Raw genomic sequence first — 23,040 nt, 5'->3', positions numbered from 1 at the left:
GGTTTAATTTTTAGCTCATTTTCATTGGCTTATCTCTATTCAGAACTCCAAGGAGGGAGAAATTGTGCATCTTGCCATTTCATAGTCTGTATTGAATTGCTTCAGAAATCATTTTTCTCCACGAAATACCCAGTCAATACACTTTACAGTAAATCCTGTGACGCACTTTGAGGCGTCCGCCCGACATGAAAGGCACTATATCAAAAATGAAAAGATTATTGCATGTGTCTGACCTATGCTCTTTGTAGTACGCGTCCTATGGAGTATAAATACTTTGTAGTGCTACACCTATTTGCTTGTTCGCTCATTCATAGCAATTTACTCCAATATGGTTTTGTTTGATTTTATTTATTATCAAAATGTGTAACTTGTTCTAAATTAAGCTCCAGCTTATCATAAGTACAACAATTTTGACAAGATTACTAAGTAAGGTCTTTGAGATTTGTATTTAATACAGCAAAGCTTTCAACAACAACAACAACTTGCATGTATATCGTGCCCTTCACACGGTGTAGCGTCCCAGAGCACTTCATCAGACAAATAAGATTATGCCTAATTGAGCTGAATTTGGTCTTCGGAATGGTCATCCATGTTCCAACTCATAGCGAACTATCAGTTCAAGCTTTCAAATTCTGATCATAAAATATAACTGAATATTCTGAAGGGGATCCAACTCCAGCAGGATATCCCCACATCTTTCCTTTGCACAGATGCTTCCCTTTAGAATGAGAGGCTTATCTGAGGGGAAAACGGTTCATAGATTCAAAACACAGGAGGCAAACTGGCATGTAACCAGACAAGGTTCAAATATTGTTTAGCTATATCTTCAACACTGTAAATAATATTTAAAGGTAATTTGGATCTAAAATCACAGCAATGATAAGGTACATTAATTGTGGGGAACACCTGAGTCCTGGCCTATGATTAGCTTTGCAGTTCCATTGTTTCTCTGATTCTAATGTTTCTCTTTTTTAAAAAAAAATCAAGTGCAACAAGATGCTCGTACTTCTCCCTTTCCTTAAATGATTTTCCCTGGTGAGGTCGCAGACTCTTCTAGCTTTGCTTGGCTACTTGCCTTTATATTGTTTCTTTGTCCTAAATTTTTAGTGGATTAGTGTTCCATATGTGAGAGATGACAGTGCCATGAATGATGAATTTCCTGCATTGTTTCACCTTCAGCATCATTTCTGAGTTACAGCTTTTTTTTCTAACCTCACAAGTGACAAGTGGAGCAGTTTTTTGTGGAATGGTGATGGGAGGTGAAATTGACCTGTAAGTGCAGGCTTATAAAATATTGAAATCTGTACCTGTGAGCTTCTGCTGTATTTGTTAGAATATAAGAAAACATTGAATGAGAATAGACTGTTCAGCTTGTTCTTTCCATATTTTATGCAAAACTTATGCTGGACTTAACATCTTTCCCCACTTTTTCCTGATGTAAGTTCTATATACAATAGAACTTCTAACATAGTATTGGGCTCCATAAAATCCCAGGCAACAGTGTAACGGAGCACAACTGCGGTCAGTGTTTTTGCATTGTGCCGTCACTGACCATGTAACTTGTGATGCCGCAGGGCAGGAAACTGCATCGGGACGGGTTGTGTTTGAAATTTGTATGATCTCGTGATTTGAAGTGAGATGAACATCCATGAAGTCGGAGCTTTCTGTGCACATTATGTGCCCGCAAAATATACAGTCAATTCATTTTAGAGTATATTATGTGAAGTGCTTTGAGACGTCTCAAAGACTTGGTAAGGCACTAAATCAAATGCAAGGATTATTTATATATTTTTTCTGAAGTACTGTAAATTGTCGGTAACACCCCAATCCCGAACCCAAATGTAAATCGACATTATAACAAAGAGCATTATAATTGGGTTTTACTGCAGATATTCTCTGAATCCTTACTTAAACAGAAACTCCAAAATATTCAAACTCAAGCTTCCTTCCTTGACAATAGACAATATTCCCTTTCCCTATGGTCCCAGCAGCACAGAAAATCTTGTGTTCTATTCAGTATTTATTCATTTCATTCTGTATTTTATAGCCTTCAAACAGGTATTTATCCAATTTGTGTCTGAAGAAGACAATTAATATATCACCAGATGCTTTTGTTGGGCTTTGTTACACATATCCACTACTTTTGGAAGCAGAAAGCCCAAACTAGGATATGAACTATGGACCTTCAAATTAAATGGTTGATGCTCTTCTGAGTAAGTTATCCAAGCTGACGTTATTCATAAATCCCTTTATAAATCCCTTTTTCAAAATTACCCTAAAATGTAGCAAATCTTTGGTGATTTATGTTTTTATTCATATTCTCCATTTTATCTGGGGCAAGTTCAGTTTAAAGCTATCTTGGATTTCCTTTCTAGAAGATCCTTTCAAGCTCCTAAGAGGATTATACTAGCATTGCTCAAAGCTGTGTGTGTCTAGTTGCATTCAGAAGATTTTTTTGAGACTTTATAGGCATTCTTCACATTTATTTTTTTAAAAAATGATCCATACTGGTTAAACTGGCAGCACTTTTAAACCATACCAGATTTTCATAAATTGCAAGATGTGCTGAAATTTATGCATGTGAACATTAACTCTCCTCCACTCTTCATCAAACCTAAGGAATTTTGCTCAGTCAACATGCATATGGTCTATGATCCACAGAATTTTGTTCTGCTCATCAGGGCAGGATTGCTTGGATCTATACAGGTTCATCGGTGTAGAGCACAACTTCAGGACTGCCACCAGGAGAAATTTCTATATACAGAGGCTAGTAACTGTTGGAACAGGTTACAAGGATGAATGGTAGAGACTAGGATAACACACTCTTTTAAGAAACACGTGATTCTGTAATGAAGACAGTAGAGAAGAATGAGATCACATGAGCCAAAGACCTTCTTTATCTGAGCCTTGTCTTGTGATCTTAATGCACAATCTCAATGTGTAATTTGAAGAAACCATTATATTAAAGAGTGTGTAAAAAGTGCACCGGATTAGAATGAATGGCTCTCGTGGGACAGCTAGCATTGGTGGTGACACAGATAATCAAATGACCTACTTACAGGCTCGAAATTCTGTGCAATTCTCTATCAACAAAATACAACAACAAAATTACATTTATAGAGCGCGATTCACGTCGGGAGGACGTACCAAAGCTCTGAACAGTCAGGTATCGGGGCCCGAGCATGGGGGAGGGGTGGTGTAGGTGTGAGGGAAGGCAGAGAGGTGGGAGGGAGACCAAAGGCACGGTCGAAGAGAAGGGTCTTGAGACCGGCCTTGAAGGAGGCAAGGGAAGAAGTGCGGCGAAGGGACCGAGGGATCGAGTTCCAGAGTGTGGGGGCACTAACAACAACAAAATTACATTTATAGAGCGCCTTTCACGTCTTGAAAGCCCGGCCACCGATGGTACGGCGGGTCGGGCGGGAGACATGGAGCAGGCTGGAGCCCGCTGAATGGAGGGAGCGGGCAAGTTGGTAGGGAGTCAGCAGGTCAGAGAAGTAGGAGGGGGCAAGGCCATGGATGGCCTTAAAGGTGAGGACGAGGATCTTGAACTCGATCTTCTGGGGCATGAGGAGCCAGTGGAGCTGGGCGAGGGTGGGATTGATGGGGGTCACGGAGCCTGGTGCGCGAGAGTACATGAGCTGCAGAGTTCTGGATGATCTGCAGCTTGTGAAAGGAAGAATTGGAAGGCCGATGAGGAGGGAGTTCCCGTAATCGAGCCTTGATATAACGAATGCATGGGTGAGGGTTTCGGCAGCCTGAGCGGTAATAATACCAAATAACAGAGCTAGGATACTCACCCTGACTCGAGCGGGTTATTGGAGACCGATAGTCCTACGTCGGACACTTCCATATGCATCTTGATGTTTGGCTTGGGGTAGAATTTGGAATTTGCTGCATTCTAGCTATGGCAAGTGGCTCTGCACAAGCCACGTCTCCTTCATGGCCACATCCTGGGCCTGTTAGACTCTGGCCAATATTGTGACTTGTGCTTTAACTACAGCACTAAGACAACAACAAAAGTACATTTGTATAGCGCCTTTCACGTCGGGAGGATGTCCCAAGGCACTGGACTGACAGAGTTACGGACCCAAGCTGGGGGTCGGGGTGTGGGAGGGTTCAGGGCAGGAAGCAGGGAAATCGAAAGCACGGTCGAAGAGGAGGGTCTTGAGATGGGTAGGCCCATCGGAAGGCCCGCCCGTCGGAAGGCCCGCCCGCCAATAGTGGGGCGAGCAAGGCGGGCGATGTGAAGCGTCGGACGGAGGGAGCAAACAGAATAGTAGGGGATTAGGAGGTCGGAAAGGTAGAGGGGAGCAAGACCCTGGAGGGCTTTGAAGGTGAAGACCAGGATCTTGAACTGTATCCTCTGTGTTATGGGAAGCCAGTGAAGTTGGGCAAGGATGGGGGTGATAGGGTTGCGGAGTCTGGCACGGGAGAAGACACGAGCTGCAGAGTTCTGGATGATCTGCAGCCTGTGGAGGGAGGAGTTGGGATGGGGAAGCCGACACGCAATGAGTTTGCATAGTCGAGCCTCGATGTAATGAAAGCATGTATGAGGGTTTCAGCGGCCTGTGGTGTGAGACAGTGTTGGAGCTGGGCGACATTGCAGAGGTGCGGGAAGGCAGAGAGGATCATGGCGCAGATGTGGGGTAGAAAGGATAGATGAGGGTCATACAAGACCCCAAGGTTCCAAACTGGCTTAGTAAAGTGGAGTGTGCAACCATGGATGGTGATGCTGTCAACGCCTGAGGTGAGGAGGTGCTGACGGGAGCCGATCTCAGTCTTGTTGATGTTCAACTGAAGAAAGTTAGCTCTCATCCAGGACTTGATATCTGACGCACATTCTGTCAGCACAGCAATGGTCCTGGAGTCAAGGGTGGAGGTAGAGAGGTAGAGTTGGGTGTGGAACTTGACCGCATGTTTGTGGATGATGCCACCAAGAGGGACCATATAGATGATGAAGAGGACCAAGGAAAGCACCCCGGGGAATGCCGCATGAGACGGTGCGGGGGCTGAGGAGAAGGCGTTTGAGGAGATGAAGTGCAGGCGGTGTGAGAGGTACGATCTGAACCAGTCAAGGACAGCACCGTGGAGGTTGAGGTGAGAGGAGAGGCAGTGGATGCGGATAGAGCGGTCAACGGTGTCGAAAGCAGCAGAGAGGTCAAGGAGGCAGAAGAAGCCCTGGTCGCAGATGGAAAGAATGTCATTTGTCACTTTGACCAGGGCTGTTTCTGTGCTGTGGTTGACACAGAATCTGATTGGAGGGGTTCAAGAAGGGAGTGGCGGGAGAGGAAGGAGCGAAGCTGAGAGGCAACAATTCATTCCAGGACCTTGGAGAGGAAGGGGAGGTTGGAGATGGGTCGGTAGTTAGGGAGTAGGGTCCAGGGAGGGTTTTTTAAGGATAAGAATGATGACAGCGGTTTTTAAAGGGGTGCAAACAATACCAGAGGACGGGGAGCGGTTTACGATGTCAATGAGTAGAGGGGTAAGGACACTACAGAATTCTCCAACCGCATGTTTGTCGACTCTAAAGTGAGACATTGTACACATTGTCCCTTGATTCTGCATGAAGTTCACCATCAATCAAATGTGTCCAAATGTTTTTTTGTTGACCTGCTCTTCTTACTAACCAAACTCCTCACCTCTGCAGTGCTTTTTGTTCACCATACATGGGCTGGAGGTGAGCCCTCCATTCTGCTGGCGTGTTTCCTTGTTGTTGGCTTGGTGTGGCAATATTGGTGAATGTGGACAACTTCTCTGATTCTGGAGGAACTGGTACTGAGTGGTGTGGGCTGGGTGGGACCCAATAATAACTGAGAACAACAACAACAAGAAGATTTCATTTATAGAGCGCCTTTCACGTCGGGAGGACGTCCCAAGGCGCTGGACAATTGGGTCGGGACCCGAGCAGGGGGGAAATGGTCAGGGTGAGGGGAGGGAAGGGAGGGAGCGAGGAGGGGGTAGAGAATCGAGAGGGGAGCTGAAGGCACGGTCAAAGAGAAAGGTCTTGAGACCGGCCTTGAAGGAGGAAAGGGAGGAGGCGGCGAAGGCACTGGGGGATGGAGTTCCAGAGCCTAGGGGCTGAGAGGCTAAAGGTCCGGCCACCGATGGTAGGGCGGTTGGGGCGGGGGATGTGGAGCAGACCGGAGCCAGAGGAACGGAGGGTACGGGCAGGTAAGTAGGGGGATAGTAGGTCAGAGAGGTAGGAGAGAGCGAGGCCGTGAATGGCCTTGTAGGTGAGGATGAGGATCTTGAATTCGATCCTCTTGGGGATGGGGAGCCAGTGGAGGGGAGCGAGGGTGGGAGTGATGTGGTCCCGAAGCTTGGTACGGGACAGTACACGAGCTGCAGAGTTCTGAATGACCTGCAGCTTGTGGAGAGAGGTGCCGGGAAGGCCGGCGAGGAGAGGGTTCCCATAGTCCAGCCTTGAGGTGATAAAGGTGTGGACCAGAGTTTCAGCAGCGTGAGGGGTGAGGTAGTGCCGTAGTCTGGCGATATTCCGGAGGTGATGGAAGGCGGTGCCAGTTGTGGCGCGGATATGAGGAAGAAAGGACAGCTCAGGGTCGAACAGAACCCGAGGTTCCTGACTGGCTTTGAGAGGTGGAGAGTGCAGCCTTGGATGCTGATGGTGTCAGCGCCTGAGGTGCGGAGGCGCTGACGTGAGCCAATCAGGAGGGCCTCAGTTTTGCGTATGTTGAGCTGAAGAAAGTTGTCTCTCGTCCAGGACTCGATGTCGGACAGGCAGCTGTCAGGACATCGGTGGTCGTGGAGTTGAGGGTAGAGGAGGAAAGGTAGAGTTGGGTGTCATCCGCATACATGTGGAAGTTAACCCCATGTCTGCGGATGATGTCGCCAAGGGGGAGCATATAGAGGGTGAAGAGGAGGGGACCGAGGACAGACCCCTAAGGGACACCGCACAAGACAGTGAGGGGGCTGGAGGGGAAGCCGTTTGTGGAAACAAAATGAAGACGGTGGGAGAGGTAGGACCAAAGTGGTTGTTAAAGAGAAGTGGTTGCTAAAGAAAAAACAAGAACATTCATGATGCAGATGCTATCATCGAATGAGACACAAGCTTCATGTACAATGTATAGATGCATCATTTGTTTTAATTGTTGAACCAACTGTGTTACTGCACCAGGATGAGATTTGTCCACTTTTTCCTCTAGAATTTCCATAGTCTTCTTATGGATCAGGGGAAAAAATATTTCCTCAGGCTTAGTGATTCTGCCTCTCCTCAAAGTCGCCACCACTACTTGTCCGGCAAGACACATTATTGTTAATCTACATTCTGAAAGAATGAATAAAGTAGTCTGCAACACATAAATTTGATTAATGCCGTACGCACCTGCTGCCTTGCATTAATAAGTGCGGAGTCCACCTCCTCCCAACAGATTGGGTCATTAAGGCCTTCAGTCTGTTCCATACCTCCCGCCAACTCTTCCATCCTCCATGCCATCCACCTAGCTGAAACCCACACATGTCAGATATCAAATAACTAACTAGTGACTATCCTCCTTGGTGGGCAGGTAAGCAGGTATCCTTGGAGCTGAACTGGCTCCAAGGTGACTTGGTTGGACAACAGAATGTTAGAATCGAGCTAACTGCGGCAGTCTCAGTTGTCCAGTTCCTCAGTCACAGTACGCCAAGAGGCCTGCTGATAACAGCCCAGTCAGCCTGGCTCATTGGTAGGACCTGGAGGGACAGTTCAGTCTCTGGGGGCTGAGATGCTTCCCACTCAGTCCCTGTTATCCCTGCAAGCCAAAGCCCTAAGAGGTAGGGTAGTCCTCGCTGGACAAGGAGCAGGAAACCTTGCCACATAGCAATAGTAATGGCAAGCTATGCGGTTTTACTGATTAGACTCCAGCATTCCCCCAGCGCACATGCCAGGGATCTCCAATCCTTGGCTCTTTCCAACCTGCACCTATGCTTTCCGGAATTAGGTAAGCAAGATGCATCCCTCCAGGGAGAGATTGCATATTCCATTCCAATAAATATCTCTGGAATTTCCGTGTATAGGTGGGATACATGGAACTGCGTTTAGTTGAATAGTGTTTTTGTACGTGTCAAATGCATGGCTGACCAAAAAAAAAATTGATTGGAAAGAGGACTCAGTAGGAATGAAGCATTAAGTGAAAGTTGTATTCAGTGCAGAAGGATTATGTTTCAAATTGACCTTCCATGGCGGTTAAAGATGCATCATGGTCTTGCCCCACCCTACTTCTGCAACGTACTTCAAACCTACCGACCACGCCACTCCCTTTGCTCAGCCGCTACAACTCCCATGCCCTGTATGCCCCACCATCGGCAGACAGGTTTTCAGCCATTCTGCCCCTGCTCTCTGGAATTACATCCCTGAATCCTTTTGAATCACCCCCTCCCCTCTTTCAAGGCGTGTTGTCTTAAAGTGTACTTCTTTAACCACCCCTCCCTTCCCTCCCCTCACCCTGACCATGTCCCCCTGCTTGGGTCCTGACCCAACTGTACAGCGCCTTGGGACGTCCTCCCGACGTGAAAGGCGCTCAATAAATGGAATCTTGTGTTGTTGTAGGTCATCTTTCCCCTCCCCAACGTCCTCAGCTCCCACTCCCAGCTCAGCTGCTCATCCAGCACTATGAATGTTTTTGGGACATCTTCCCAAGACGAAAAGCACTATATAAATGTAAATTGTATTGTTAAGTAATGGTACATAATGATTAATCTTTGGAGTTCTGATTCAGGGCAAAATCTATGACTTTTGCAAGCTATTTTTTTATTTGGAGAATAAGGTTTGCTACACTTTGTGTAAGCAATCTACTTTTTCACTGTTTTCTTTCTGTTCTGAGTGCGAAGGTAAGACATTTCTACAATAAGAATAGTCTGGAGGAAAGTTCAATTGCTAAAATAGCTGCCTATCGAAGAAAGGTCCTTGTGCATTTTAAAATTTTGATTTTAAGACAAAGGAAAAATTACACTAAAAGTATTAAAATCACTTACAATATATGAATTATCACTCAGATTGCAGAAATCTGTTTTAAGAGCCTACTTTTCCAAACAAATACAATTAAGATGTTAGTTGTGTTTTGGCAACCGCACAAATTTAGTTTGTGTCTATATCTGTAGACAACTAACCAATCTATTATGTCAATTTAAGAAAGAATATCATGTTTAGCTGCAATTTTTATATCATCTGTTGTCAACCATTTTATAGAACACTGAGCATGATTTTCGTGGAGCAACAAACAACAGCAACAATAACAACAATTGTTCCTTTAAGGTTTGTTATTTTGCAGCAAATCTGATTTGTCTGTCTGTGCTGCTTGCTGAGCGGCTAATTAAACTACTCACCAGCATGTACTTTGTTGCAGCAATGTCTAACATTTCATTGTGAGCTTGGGAATCTCTCTGTATGGGCTACTAGTAAAATACTATTATGGACCCTTTTGTGTCCAGGTGATATAAATATAGTTTACTTAATTTCTTTCCTGCGGGAACATTTCTTGGTAGTAGGAATTCTTAGGATATCAGCAATTGTGTTTTTTTAATGTAAACATTAATTGGAAATGCTCCTTATAATATTACATTATTTAAATGTGCAAACTTACTCAAGTCAAATCTTCCAATGTGTTTAATTCTTTGAGTGTAAGAATGCTTTGGGAGCTGTCAAAATATGATTTTTTTCTGTTCAAAACATCATTTTTTTCTTCCTCTGCTGACCATGGTTAAGTATAGCATGCCAATGGTAAATGTCTTGGATATTTGCTTGTCCCTTTAAGATATTTTTAGCTGAAACCGTGTGACTGTCCCTTTTGACTCCCTCGTGCTCCCTTATTGATATCTCAGTTCTGTTTTTTCTTGTGGCCTATATGACTCACATTATAATGCTTAAATGAAATTTGTGAGATGTCAAATTATTACCTCGTCACAAGGACCATCTTCCATCAAAAAATATTTTGCTCACATTTATCAACATTTTCTGAATGGCTTAAAAAAGGAGGATCAAAAAGCTTGAATATTTGATCTAATATTAGAATGCTTGAATAGTTCCTACCATGAATGCAAAAATAAGTTTGCCCATTTCCAATATAAACTGTGCATCAATGCATCAGATTTCTGGAGTCCTGTAGCTCAGAGGTAAGAGTAAGCGAGAGACCTGGGTTTGATTCCCGGCAGGGAGAAATGTTTGGCAAGTTTCTTTATTCCACACGCCTCTGTTTACATAGCGGTAAGTACGAACCCAGTTGTTAGTCGATTGGCGAATCGATTTTCCGGGGATAATAATCCCTCAAATAATGTTTTTTTTTAAAAACTAATAATTTGGTCACTCAATCCACAACTGTTTGTGGGACACTGCTGTGCGCAGCTGGCTGCCGCATTTTGCCCACAAATATACAGTCAATTCACTTTACAGTATATTCTGTGAAGCGCTTTGAGACGTCTAGAAGATGTGAAAAATACTATATGAAATGCAAGGATTATTATTATCAAACAAATTGCTGACAAGTCAAGATTTGTGGAAAAAAAGGAAAATATTTACAAAATGTCTTCTGGTACCATGTAGAAGGAAATGGTCTCAATCTATGTTAAAGGCCTATTTTGAATGATTTCATGGAGTAGAAGTGATTGCCACGAGGTACAAAACAATATTTGAAAGTGTAGCAATGGCAAATTTGATCTAAGATAAAGCTGCACATCTAATTGAGAAAACTACCCATTTGGCCATTCCCAATCAAATCTATGGAAGGAGTTTAAATTGAGCCAGCAAGGCTATGTTTTGAGTCTTAGTCTATAACAATGGAGCTAACATGGTTAAACAGATTTTTTCTGAACTGCAATCAGAATTAGGGATTTATGCAGAATCAACATAAATTAGCTGCCTGCAATATATGCTTTCACAGTCCAGGAACTACAGCAGAAGTTATTTTAAATGGATCTTGTTGTCTGAATGACTGCTGACAGTCTAAAATCTTATAACTTGTCAGAACTTGTATGCCTCTGCCACTTGCAATGTAAATGGAGTATTACTGTAACAACAGTCACTTACTCCATTTATTTGTACAATATTCTCTTTATTCCCTTTGATGAGCAAACAAATATATTTTCGGATTTCAAAAATGTATGTTCTGTTTCATACATGTTTTCAGAATTTAATTTAATCCGGTTCAATTGCTGAATATTCTGATGTGGTTTGGAAAATTAAATGCAAACTCAAACCCACCACCTACTCCCTCGAGCCCATCCCCACCTCTCTCCTTATCTCCCAGCTCCACCTCCTGGCCCCTCTCCTGTCCGAAGTCATCAACCTCTCCTTCCCCATCAGTTCAGTTTTCCGCCCCCCTCCCCCCCCCCCCCAAACACAACCGTCATCACCCCAATCCTGAAAAAACCTTCCCTGGACCCATCCCACCTCTCCAGCTACGGCCCCATCCCTAACCTCCCATTCCTCTCCAAGGTCCTGGAACGAGTTGTCGCGTCCCAGCTCCGCTCCTTTCGTTCTCGCCATTCCCTCTTTGAACCTCTCCAATCCGGCTTCCGCGCTGCCCACAGCACGGAAACAGCTCTGGTCAAAGTCACTAATGACATTCTGAACATCTGTGATCAGGGCTTCCTCTGCCTCCTTGTCCTCCTCGACCTCTCTGGCGCCTTCGACACTGTCGACCACTCCATCCTCATACAACGCTTCTCCGCTTTACTCAATCTTCGCGGACCTGCTCTTGCCTGGATCAATCCTATCTCTCTCACCATCTTCACTTTGTTGCCATCTAACGGTTTATCCTCCAGCCCCCGCACTGTCATGTCTGGCGTCCCCCAGGGCTCTGTCCTTGGCCCTCTCTTTAATATCTACATGCTCCCCCTTGGTGACATCATCCGCAGACATGGGGTCAACTTCCATATGTATGTGGATGACACCCAACTCTATCTTTCCGCCTCCACCCTCAACTCCAGGACCACTGCTGTCCTGACAGACTGCCTGTCGGACATCAAGTCCTGGAAGAGGGCAAATTTCCTACAAATGAATGTGAACAAGACTGAGGCCCTCCTGATTAGCTCACGGTTTGCATGGTTGCACACTACAACTCACCAAGCCAGTTAGGAACCTAGGTGTCTTGTTCGACCCTCAACTGTCCTTTCTTCCCCACATCCAAGCCGTGACCTGCTCTGTCTTCCCTCACCTCTGTAACATCGCCTGACTTCGCCACTACCTCACCCCTCAGGCTGCTGAAACTTGTTCATGTGACATCACCTTCAGGCTCGACTATGCAAACGCCCTGCTTGTCGGTCTTCCCAACTCCTCCCTCCAGATAATCGAGAACTCTGCAGCCCATGTCATCTCTCACATCAAACTCCGTGATCCCATCTCTCCCATTCTCGCCCGACTCCAATAGCTCCCTATCCATCAGAGGATCCAGTTCAAGATCCTGGTCCTACAAAACCCTCCATGGCCTCACCACCCTACCTCTGCAATCTCCTAACCCCCTACCAACCCGCCCGCTCTGCTCCGCTCAGCCGGCTCTGGCCTACTCCACGCCCCCCGACCCACCCGCCCCACCATTGGTGGGAGAGCCTTCAGCCACTCTGCCCCCAACCTCCGGAACTCCATCCCCCAATCACTCCGCCACACCCCCTCCTTAGCCTCCTTCAAGTCCCGCCTCAAAAACACTCCTCTTCGACTATGCCATCGGTCACCCTCCCTTCTCCCTCCCTGACCCCAGCTCGGGTCTGAAATGCTGTACACTGTCCAGCGCCTTGGGACGTCCTCCCGACATGAAAGGCGCTATACAAATGTAATCTTGTTGTTCTACAAGTTATAACATTTCTCAATATTCCTGCAATAATCAATTATAATTTGTTCAATGTGCAGTGTGCTTCAGCAGCATTTAAACATTTCCTGCCTATTTTCTCAATGATTTATTTTCTGGTGTGACCTGCCATTGCAATTCGTATTTCTGCTGTTTCAAATGTCTTGCTAGAAGAGCTGCAGGTGATGGTTGTAATCTTGTTTTCTGCTGTTGTTGAAATCCTCCATTAATCAGTATTTAAACCTTTGAGAAGTAGATCTGTGTGTCTGAGAGGATGATTTGTAATGTATTTTGTTCTTGCAATAGTTTTATCACAGTAAAAAGCAAATGTAAACAATTTCCATTTGTTAAATAGCTCAAAGACATTCTTCTTTTTGGATGTTAAATCTCCCCACCCATTCCCTCCATTTTTTAACTAGCCTGGTTCATGGCCCCCACGCCCCCTTCCCCCTTCCAGAGAGGACAAACTTTCAGAAACTTTGCCCCTACTCTCTTGAACTCTCTAAATCTCAGCACTTTGCTTCCCTCTGCTTCTGTACCTTTCATTGATGAGCAGAAAATTTGAAAGCATCGGGTGATGTAGCGGCACAGGATATAGTTTGAGATGAGATTTTTTCACCCCTCAGCAATAAAGCCCAAATTCCTCCCCAAACAACCTTTCCAATTCCAACAACACAATTCCACATTGCATTCCTGATCCATATTCATTATTTGAGCATTAGAGATTAATTAAATTTGATCGATGCATTTAATTCATGGGGCACATTGTGCCATAGTTAGATACACGTATGCAGACATTGCTGCGAGCAGAACTTCAGAGAACGTACCTCTATAACTCCAGTCTGTTCTAGAGTATGTTCCAGAACCAGTTTGTAAACTACTCTTTTAGTTATTAAGACGATTGTGGATAATACTATTTTTAATTTGTCACAGGTGGGTAAGCATCTGCTTTACAAAACCATTTGCAGCTATAGTAATGCATACAGATTGAAGAGTAAATCGACGCAATGATTTCTGTATTTGAATAGTTGAGATAAGAGGATGGAGAATAACCTGGAGTCATTACTTAACTGCATTTGGGATTCAGAGAGAGTTCTATGTAAAGTAGATAATGGACGATCCATCATTTTGCATGATCCTTGGAGGGAGTAGGTGTGATGAACAAAATAGGCCATGGATTCTCCTGGAGGGGTGTGCGGGGGAAGGGGAGATAAATGGGATCTCCTTCGAGCTGAATTGGTTCCAAGGTGACATTTTTGACAACGGCATATCGGAATTGAGACAACCCTCTGTGGCGGTCTTGCTTGTGCGGTTCCTAAGCCAGGTGGATCTGCAGTTCACTAGCCCACTGATGATGACAGCACAGCCAGTGCGGCTCATCAGCAGGACTTGGAACGGCAGACCAGTTACTGGAGGCAGGGAATCTTCCCGCTCGGTTCCTGTTAACCCAGCAAGCCAAATCCCTAATGGGTAGGGTGGTCCTAACTGGATAAGCAGCGGGAAAGCTTGCCAGATAGTGCTAACGATCGCAAGCAATGCAGTTTTAGCTGGTTAGACTCCAGCAGTATCCCACCGCACACTCTGGATTCCCCAAGCCTTGGCTCCTGCCAACCTGCACCTAACATATGTAAGCAGGATGTGTCCCTCCAGGGAGAGAGTGCGCATTCCATACCAACAATTTATTTCTGGAATTTCCATGTGAGGTAGGAAGCATGGAATTCTCAGTTTGGTTTGGATACTCTTAAGCATGGGGATGGGTTTCTGCATGTGTCAGTCATCTGGCTGACCCCCCACCCCCCAAAAAATGAGCCAAATAGCATTTTCACCTTTTTTATGCTATCTTCTGTTTTTGTAAAATTATTAAAAATTGAAACTGAAAAAAGGTAATTTATGCCTTACTTGTAAAATCTATCAGTAATATAGAATATTTGGCCTTACAAATCTATCCCCTTGGGTGTATTAGAGATTTGTATTTCATATTTAACAATATTCATGTAGACATTTTTTTTTAAAAAGCAAATGTCAGATCTTGAGAATCAGGCTTCGGGTAGTTGTCCTTTTATGTATTTTTTCAAAGATGTTGCTTTGCTTCTGGGTTATATGTGTGAAATAACGCATTGCTTGGAAAAAATTGCAGTCTGCATGACAAGCTTTTGTTCTGTCTTCTTGTTGCAGTATAGTGCACAGGCTATTTAGCTATTTTAGTGAAATTTGGAAGAAAGATAAATAGTTATTGAGCATTGTACTCAACAAGCATCTATCTCATTCATGTTTCAGCTACGTTTTTTGTAGTACTACTATTATTCTGCAATCATTATATTCCTTGGTACAGCACTTCAACCCCTAACATTGCGAAATTTGTTGGGGGAAGAGAGACACTGATGGAATAATGTTTGAACACAATTCCACATTATAATTACACAAGCTAGACACTATAATTATTGCATTTTCATGAATGGACATATGTGCCCTTTTATTTATTGCCATTCTGTTGTCTTAAAAACAAATTATACATGTTTAACTTAAGTATTCATTCTTGCAAAAATGTAATTTGATGTTAAGACAGGAGAATATGCCACTGATGAGGAAGAAGAAGAAATTGGTCCAGTTCTCACAGGTGGTGAAATGGCGATTGAAGTGTTTGACCTGCCTGAAACCGATGACATGTTTTCTCCTACAGAGGTGGACACCAACAAGATTGCTCACAAATTCAAAGAGGTAACCAGGAATACAGTCAATAGACCAAAATATGGTCAAACATGAAGACATTGAGTGTAGACAGTAGTCTTTTTTGAAATACCAAGAGCTTGAAGTAATTCCCTGGACAAAGGCATTCTGAAAAGTATGATTATATTTTTCAAAAGGTAGTTGTTTTTAAAATTCCAAAAGAGGCTGCTTACATGCAACAGGTCAGTACAGACAAAAAGACTGCATACAGAAGAGTTGGCTATATTTTTTGATTCAAGAATTGGGTCATGGGAAACATTTATATGCAGTGAACATTAATGTAAGTTTGCGTGTGCTTGTTTGTATTTCAAAGTGTTTCTTGTATTGCATCTTTCCTTTTAAATGCTAGTTTCTGTTACTTAATACACATGATTTTTTCTGATAATTGCATGTTGCAGGATTTATGAAAAGAATGCAGGAGGTCTGCCTGGAAATGCTTGCTTGGCATCTCAATAACTCAAGCATATTTGCGAGATTTGGAGTTCTACATTAAACCTCATTTCAAAAATGGGCATGCATTTCTTTTGGGGCTGATCTATAAGCCCCCAGCTTGCTATGACCTTAAATGTTTTACCAGTGAATCATGGGATCAAGCATGTATGCTACATGTTTCTTATCTAGGAATACAATTTGGAATCGGCTGAATATACTTGCTTTTGGCACAAGATCATATTTTACTTCTCCCGGGCAGCTTACTTGGGTTCTTGGTTTATTTCCTACTGGGTTCACTCAGCTCTTTCGCCATTTGGGGTCGAAAAATTATACCATATCTAAAAATATCTGGGAGGGGGGAAACAAAGATAAATGGATTCTCCCTATAGGTGAATTGGTCTGCATTAATCCACAACATTATTGATGCTTGACTAGCTTGTCTGGTTCAGTAATGAGACTTATCACCTCCTCAAACCTCCAAGTAGAGCAGTTCCACCTGGAAAAATACTGCTTTGAGTCTGTAGAGTTTCTTGTGTGTCAGCCGGGCTCGGTCGGTAGCACTCTCGCCTGAGTCAGAAAGTTGCTGATTCAAGACCTATGTCTGGACTTGGACCTCTTACAGTCTATGCTGACACTCAACGCAGTGTTGGGGCATGCTTCATCTATCCTTTGGGAGTTTCTTTAATCCCCGAAGGAAATTTGATTATTCACTGCATGTTTGTGGGACATTACTGTGTTTGCCTACAAAACACACAGTTGCTATACTTTACAGTGTGTCCTGTAAAGCACTTTGAGACATCCTTCCACTGTGAAAACTACTACAGCAAAAGTAAGAATTATTTGTTAATGTTATATTTAGTGCCCATAACAAAAACAACCTCCATGACCAAGCTGTTTAAAACTTTAGAATCAAATCCCACTGCTTCCTGGTGCTTTTGCTCACAGACAGTGTGTTCAAATTGCTATCCACATTAATCTGTTTTAGTGCTCGCTCCCTACCCCTTCAATCTAGCTTTTAGCTGCCAGTGTGTCTGTCCTCTGGAACTTTTTTTCAAAACCTCTTGCCTTGCTATCTTTCTCCCTGCTGTTGAAAACTTCCTAAAAGCATCTCTTTGACCATGCCTTTGGTCAGCATCTTTAATTCACCAGCTCACTGTGCACGATTAATGCTAAATGCAAGTTGTATTAAATATTATAGCTCCGTAGTAATATGGATATACACTTTTGACTCATGCTTTCAGAACAAATAATGCTACATCCACTGCTCATTTTGCATTATTATCTTTTTGTAGAAACATTTATATGAATACAAGCAATTCAGAAGTAATTTAATTTTTTTTTTGCCAAATTATGATTATTTTATATTCCACATACCACACAGATGGTAAGTTGTTCAACTGAAGAAATAGAGGGATGAGTGCCCCTCTAAGAGACTTTTCAGTTGGAACCCATGTGACCTTATTTTACCATTCCTTTAAGAATGTTCAGGTGGTTATCTTTAGTTCTTTAGTCCTAAAAGTTAACAGTAATCACATTGCATGCTCTTTAATCACAAGAAAAAGTAAGCTTTGCAGTCAGGGCAAGTCTTAATTAATCTTGTTTATTTAAGTCTGGAGATTGTGGTCTCTTTATGCCAGCTTCAAATTTTAAATTTGGCATAAAGTTGCATGAAGTGTTTGCCTCTTGCTAAATCAGATCTTCTTTGCCTTCAGATCATTTTTCTATTAAATGTTTTTGACGCATTTTATAATTTTAAATAAAAGAAGCAACACTGAAGACTGCAAATTCTATCAGCATTTCTGGGGCGGGGTGGGTGGGGGCGGGTTAAATAGTTGTAGAGGCTCAATGACATTCAAGGTGATGGAATTCAGATATACAGATTGAGTCAAAGTATCAAGGAGAACTATTTAGGCTTCAGGTTTTCAATGTCAATTTTTTATGTTTAATATCCACAATCCACATTGTCGTTTATTGTTAAATTTGGCCGTTTCTTTTTCATAATAAATTATTCAATGGAATAAAAACACTGCAAAAATGACATCCTCAGAAAACTGTCATGGTCATATGGTCAAATTGTCAACCTTTTCCCTTTCATATTCTAGGTAAATCCAACCACATCTATGGAACTCTGTCCCACTGTAATACTCTGATGTGGTTGTCTTTGAAACTATAGTAATATGGTGAAAATCTATTTTTTAAGATGTTTATACATGAAAACCAATTTGCCTGAACCACTGATGAATAATTAATTTTAAATGCCAAGTAATTAAAGCAACTATGGAGTTCAATACTTGCCCATCTAGGATTGCTTCTATCCTCTGGCTTTGGCTTACAGGATAGAGAGTACAGGGCGAAACGTTGGGCAAATTTCCTTACTCCACACGCCTCTGTTTATCTAGCAGTAAGTAGGAACCTGGTTGTTAGTCGATTGCTGAATTATTTTTCCTGGGTAATAATCCCTTCAAAAATAAAATAAAAAATATAATAATTTGGTCACTCGTGCGCATTTGGCTGCCACATTTCACCTACAAAATATACAGTCCATTCACTTCGCAGTATATTCTGTGAAGTGCTTTGAGACGTCTCAAAGACATGATAAGATGCTATATCCCCAATGCTATATCAAATACAAAGATTATTATTAATGTGCCATACCTGATTTTGCCAAATGCCACCTTGAGTTCTTTCAGCCCACGTATCTTCTCTTTCCTCTGTTCCCCTCCTCAAGATATTTTCCACACACAGTATCCTTATTATCGACCTTAGGGCAAGAGCTGAGTGAAACCACTAATCCTAAATCCAGTGCACAACCAACTGAGCTATCAAGTTCTTATATTGAGGCACCTGATCAGATGTGGCTTGAGGATAAAGCAGATCCTTGCCCTCTTGTAACATTTCTGCTGAATTTAATTTGATTCAGGAAGTTATGGTATCCTGCTTTTTACCATAAATCTGAAATGATCAACGGTTACCATTTATCATTTAAATTAGGAGGTTACAATCCCTCCAAATCTTTTTATACTGTGGAAATAAAGTTCTAGTCCAAAACATTTGGATTATGGGGTGGTTCATTGCATCCTTTCTTACTGTCAACAAAGTCAGAATTCCCTGACAGTGGTGTGTAATAAGCACTTTAATGTTCTAAACACTGTTTGGTCACTAACAGTTAGTTTGTTGTAAATCATGTAGTTCGCACTGAGATCTCATTAAAAAAATGTCTGTGTGAGAGATAGGGGATTCTCTAGAGAAAATGCCTTTCACAACATAGTCATTTGCCATTCACCACACAGTGGTTGCTCTCCAGTTGTCATTTTTATACCTATATCAGAGAGAATCTCTGTTTGAGTACCAGCTATTGAGGTTTAGTCAAGAGGCAGCTTGAAGATATTCTGGAAAACCTTATACACCTTTAAACAGTATTCATTGCAAAGAAATGCCAGTTCTTCCTGTAATACAGTCTACTTTACTCCATTATAAAGTACTGTGGTGGAACATAAAGCATCTAAAGAATAAAGAAGATATGGAGATTATGCACCTTTAGTCATCAACATTTTTCACATGAAGTTGTGCCTCACGTGTGTTTTTCACATTTTCAGAATCTGCAGTGATCTTAACTGGATTTTTCAGGTGTGCTTGTCTCTGTTACCAGATGATCAAACGTATACTGAAGGGGATTTGATATGTTTTCATGTCTAAATGTTCAGAATTATTGATATTCACATTCTTTAAACCTAAACCATTTGTTTTTAATGTACTGTTTAAAACAGTTTGTGCCCATCTAGGTATGCCCTACAGTTTGTTATATGCTGCTAGTTTGGGCTTTGTATTTTCATTGGTTCTTAGAAGGTTTGATTTTGCAAATTCTGTTTTTTAAAAGGAATTTTTGAATATGTACTCTATTGTACTGTAATTATTACAAACTAAGATATGGCATTTTCAGCATTTAAAGTAGCTCTAATATTTATATGACTTGGCAAGCAGTTTACAGTGAGAATGTTTTATGGTGTATTCAGTCAAGTTACTAACAATACAGAGAAGGGGTCCCAGGCTTTTGTTATGCTAATCATGTTTCAATTATATTTCTGTTCACATCTGATTGAAATCATCATTTACTGAAATGACTGCTACTTTGGACTTCATAGGATTTATTTAAGGAACAATTTGGAAAGGACTAAGCCCTATTCCTAAGTATTTATTATACGGTAAAACTGATTTTATTCTAAATGTTACATTGTTATTCCTTCTCTATTAAAAAAAGAACTGAAGTTGAGAGCACATTCTTATTCAATATGGTAAAAGCAAAGGTCACATTGGTTTTGGTGGACAAATCTTTCAAAGAGTCAGACAACAATCTAGACTTTTCTGTTGTACAATTTGATTTATCCATGGTATGTGGAGTATAGCTTTGATTTGTAGAAAGCTGACTTCTCGACCGCACTGTGAGCTTTCAATCTTCAATGTTTTTGTTAATTTGTTTAAAATTTAAAAATATGGTATAGTTTAACATATTTTATATGAGTCACAACATAATATAAACTGATTGTACAGATCAAATATGCAGTTTTCTTTAAAGGCTAGCTGGAAGAAATATTGGATTCTCCCAGGAAAAAGTTAATCTTGTCTGCATAACTAGAAATCAATCATGGAAGCCCAAAATATAAATGACTTTATGAACTTGGAACATATTAACAAAATCCTTCATTTGGATGAGACGTTCAGGTAGATGTTAAAAATCCCATCATATTATTCAAAAAGAGAAGAGAGTTTCTCCCAGTGTTTCTGAATTCTGGCCAACAAGTCCCCAGGTAAAATTGGTCACTCACTCTGTAGCTGATTGTTGTGCGCAATTGGCTGCTGCATTTCACACACAAAATACAATCAATTCACTTTACAGTACGTAATGCTTTGAGATATCTTGACGTGATAAGGAGCTATATCAAATGCAAGGATTTTTATTATTAACAAATTGCTACGCAAGGTGCAAGAATAGTTTGTATGACAAAGTTGCCGTTGTTGTGCAGTAGATGGCTTTAGATTTGGGGGCTAAGGAATGATTCACTTATTTGGAAGCCAAATCTTTACAACAAGTGCGGAAAACTGTTTTCCAAGTCTAGACCAAATTTTAGAATTTTTCACAATTCTGTGTGACCTTAAATATGGTGTTACAGACTAAAACGAGGTAGAATTTAATTTTGATGTGACAACAACTTGCATTAATATAGAGCCTGTTTCACGGGATAGTGTCTTGAAGCACTGAACTACAGTCAGAGAAAAGTGGTGAAGTTGGCCTTATTCTCCTTCTAGCTGTGTTACACACATCAAAAGAGTTTGATCTTAATCGTAGGTATTTAAGATAGAAACTTTACATTCCTCACCACTAAAGTGCCTCTTCCCTTTTCAAACCACAGAAAGATTACTTACAAATTGTGCCTGCCTAATTTATGTCTCTTCATTTTACATTGAATTCTTTTTAAACAAAACTCCCTTAAAAATAAAACATATTTTTCTTTCAGATTCAATTTAAAACATGAGGAACTATTATTACTCGGTTTTTGATTGACTCAATTTTTTCAAAGCTAATAAAGTGACCTTACTAATAGAACTATATACAAAATATGAATGGCTGACAGTTGCAACTATTCAAAAACATGTTGAAGTAGCTCGTAATAGGAAATCATCCAGTCCCAGCATACTGCAGAATTTATTTTGACTACTTTGCCACAGTAACTCAGTCCCAGTTTTTTTGAATGTAGACCAGTTTAAATTTGTGAAGGGTAAGCAATATTAGATACAGTATGGCTTTAATCAGACTCTATATGAGTCATCACACAAGCTACCATTTAATTTACAGTGCACTGCACTGCAGTAGTATGAGAATGGCTTTAACTGGTGAATAAGGTTTTTTTTTCCGGGTGCTGTTGGGGCTTTGTAGAATACCACCTGACAGCATTATTATTTTGTGTCCATCCAGCTACAGATCAAACATGCTGTCACTGAAGCAGAAATTCAAAAATTGAAAACTAAGGTAGGAAACTATAAAATAAATTTGAACAATAACTTGTTTACATCCTCTTTAGCTGTGAGTATAAAAAACAACCGTAATTTCTGTATCTGAATCTTTTTTGTATCTTTTAATTTCACAATGTAATATTTGCATTTTAATAATATAAAGTAGACTGAAAAGCAGAATGCAAGCTAATTTTGTTCAAGACTGTAAATGAATAATCTGCAATATTTAGCATTATTTTGTGAAATTTTATGGTTTTGAATTTAAAACTGTTTTTGTATGAATTGGCTTCAACAATTATTTATCTGTGTTTTTGTGTGATTGACAATGATGTACCAGGAATTATTTAGTTAATGAAATGATTAGAATTAAAAAATAATGTGCATAATTAGAGTGGAGGTTTTGTATTATGTTAACTGTGTTGAGACTTATTCCAGGGTGTAAAGTTAAATGTTAAACAGTTTGATCTTGTACAGAGATTCTAAAATATATAACACCAGGGTCTCCTCCAACCATGCTTCTAAAATTATCATAAATCAATACAAAATGTATGTATTGTTTTTAAAAATTACTGTGTAATGATTTGTTTTGAGAGTGCTCAGCAGTAATTTGGGGCTAGTTTGTATTTGTCATTTCGTCCATAAACTGCAGTACTTTATTTCAGTTATAACAAATAAGACTTCAACAGCTCAAACAACAGTTTTGATCATTTTATTAGTATCTGGGTATGACATAACTGATGTATATTCAGAAATGCAATCAAACAGTTTAACCAAGAAAATTGATAAACAAATTGTGTATCAATTAGATAGGAACAGCAAGCATGAGGTTGGGGGGAATTGATTTTTTTAATTTTCTTGACTTAATCATCATAAATGATGCATATTACTACATCCAAAAGCAACTGACTTTGCTACTAATAATGTAACGAGTATTAAAAACAGGCATGATCACTATTTGTCCTTCAATCACTATCTCAGACTCCATCAAGCTCCCTGGCGACTTGCTCAGACTCAAGCAGCTGGTGTGCAACCTTACTGTTCTGATCCCTCAGCTGTGTGTCATCTGACACTTTATCAAAATAAAGACCATTCATTGATC

The 23,040-nt window shown here is 41.3% G+C and overlaps 1 protein-coding gene across 4 annotated transcripts in view; it reads left to right on the top strand.

Moving 5' to 3' along the window:
• Positions 1–23,040, top strand: part of ppp1r9a (protein phosphatase 1, regulatory subunit 9A) — a 146,190-nt gene that overhangs the window by 85,092 nt on the left and 38,058 nt on the right. For 2 of the 4 annotated variants that reach the window (XM_042332618.1, XM_042332619.1), the window contains exons 6-8: positions 9,185–9,250; positions 15,336–15,491; positions 21,904–21,957. In XM_042332618.1, coding sequence (XP_042188552.1) covers positions 9,185–9,250; positions 15,336–15,491; positions 21,904–21,957 — 276 coding nt within the window. The remainder of the gene's footprint in view (positions 1–9,184; positions 9,251–15,335; positions 15,492–21,903; positions 21,958–23,040) is intronic. The other 2 variants (XM_042332620.1, XM_042332621.1) reach the window with 2 other exon arrangements.

This window comes from Callorhinchus milii, unplaced genomic scaffold (genome assembly GCF_018977255.1).
Source record: "Callorhinchus milii isolate IMCB2004 unplaced genomic scaffold, IMCB_Cmil_1.0 Scaffold2, whole genome shotgun sequence".
In the NCBI taxonomy this organism is placed as follows: domain Eukaryota; kingdom Metazoa; phylum Chordata; class Chondrichthyes; order Chimaeriformes; family Callorhinchidae; genus Callorhinchus; species Callorhinchus milii.
The sequence above is the reverse complement of the archived record's forward strand: the minus strand, read 5'-3'. Positions and strand labels throughout refer to the sequence as shown.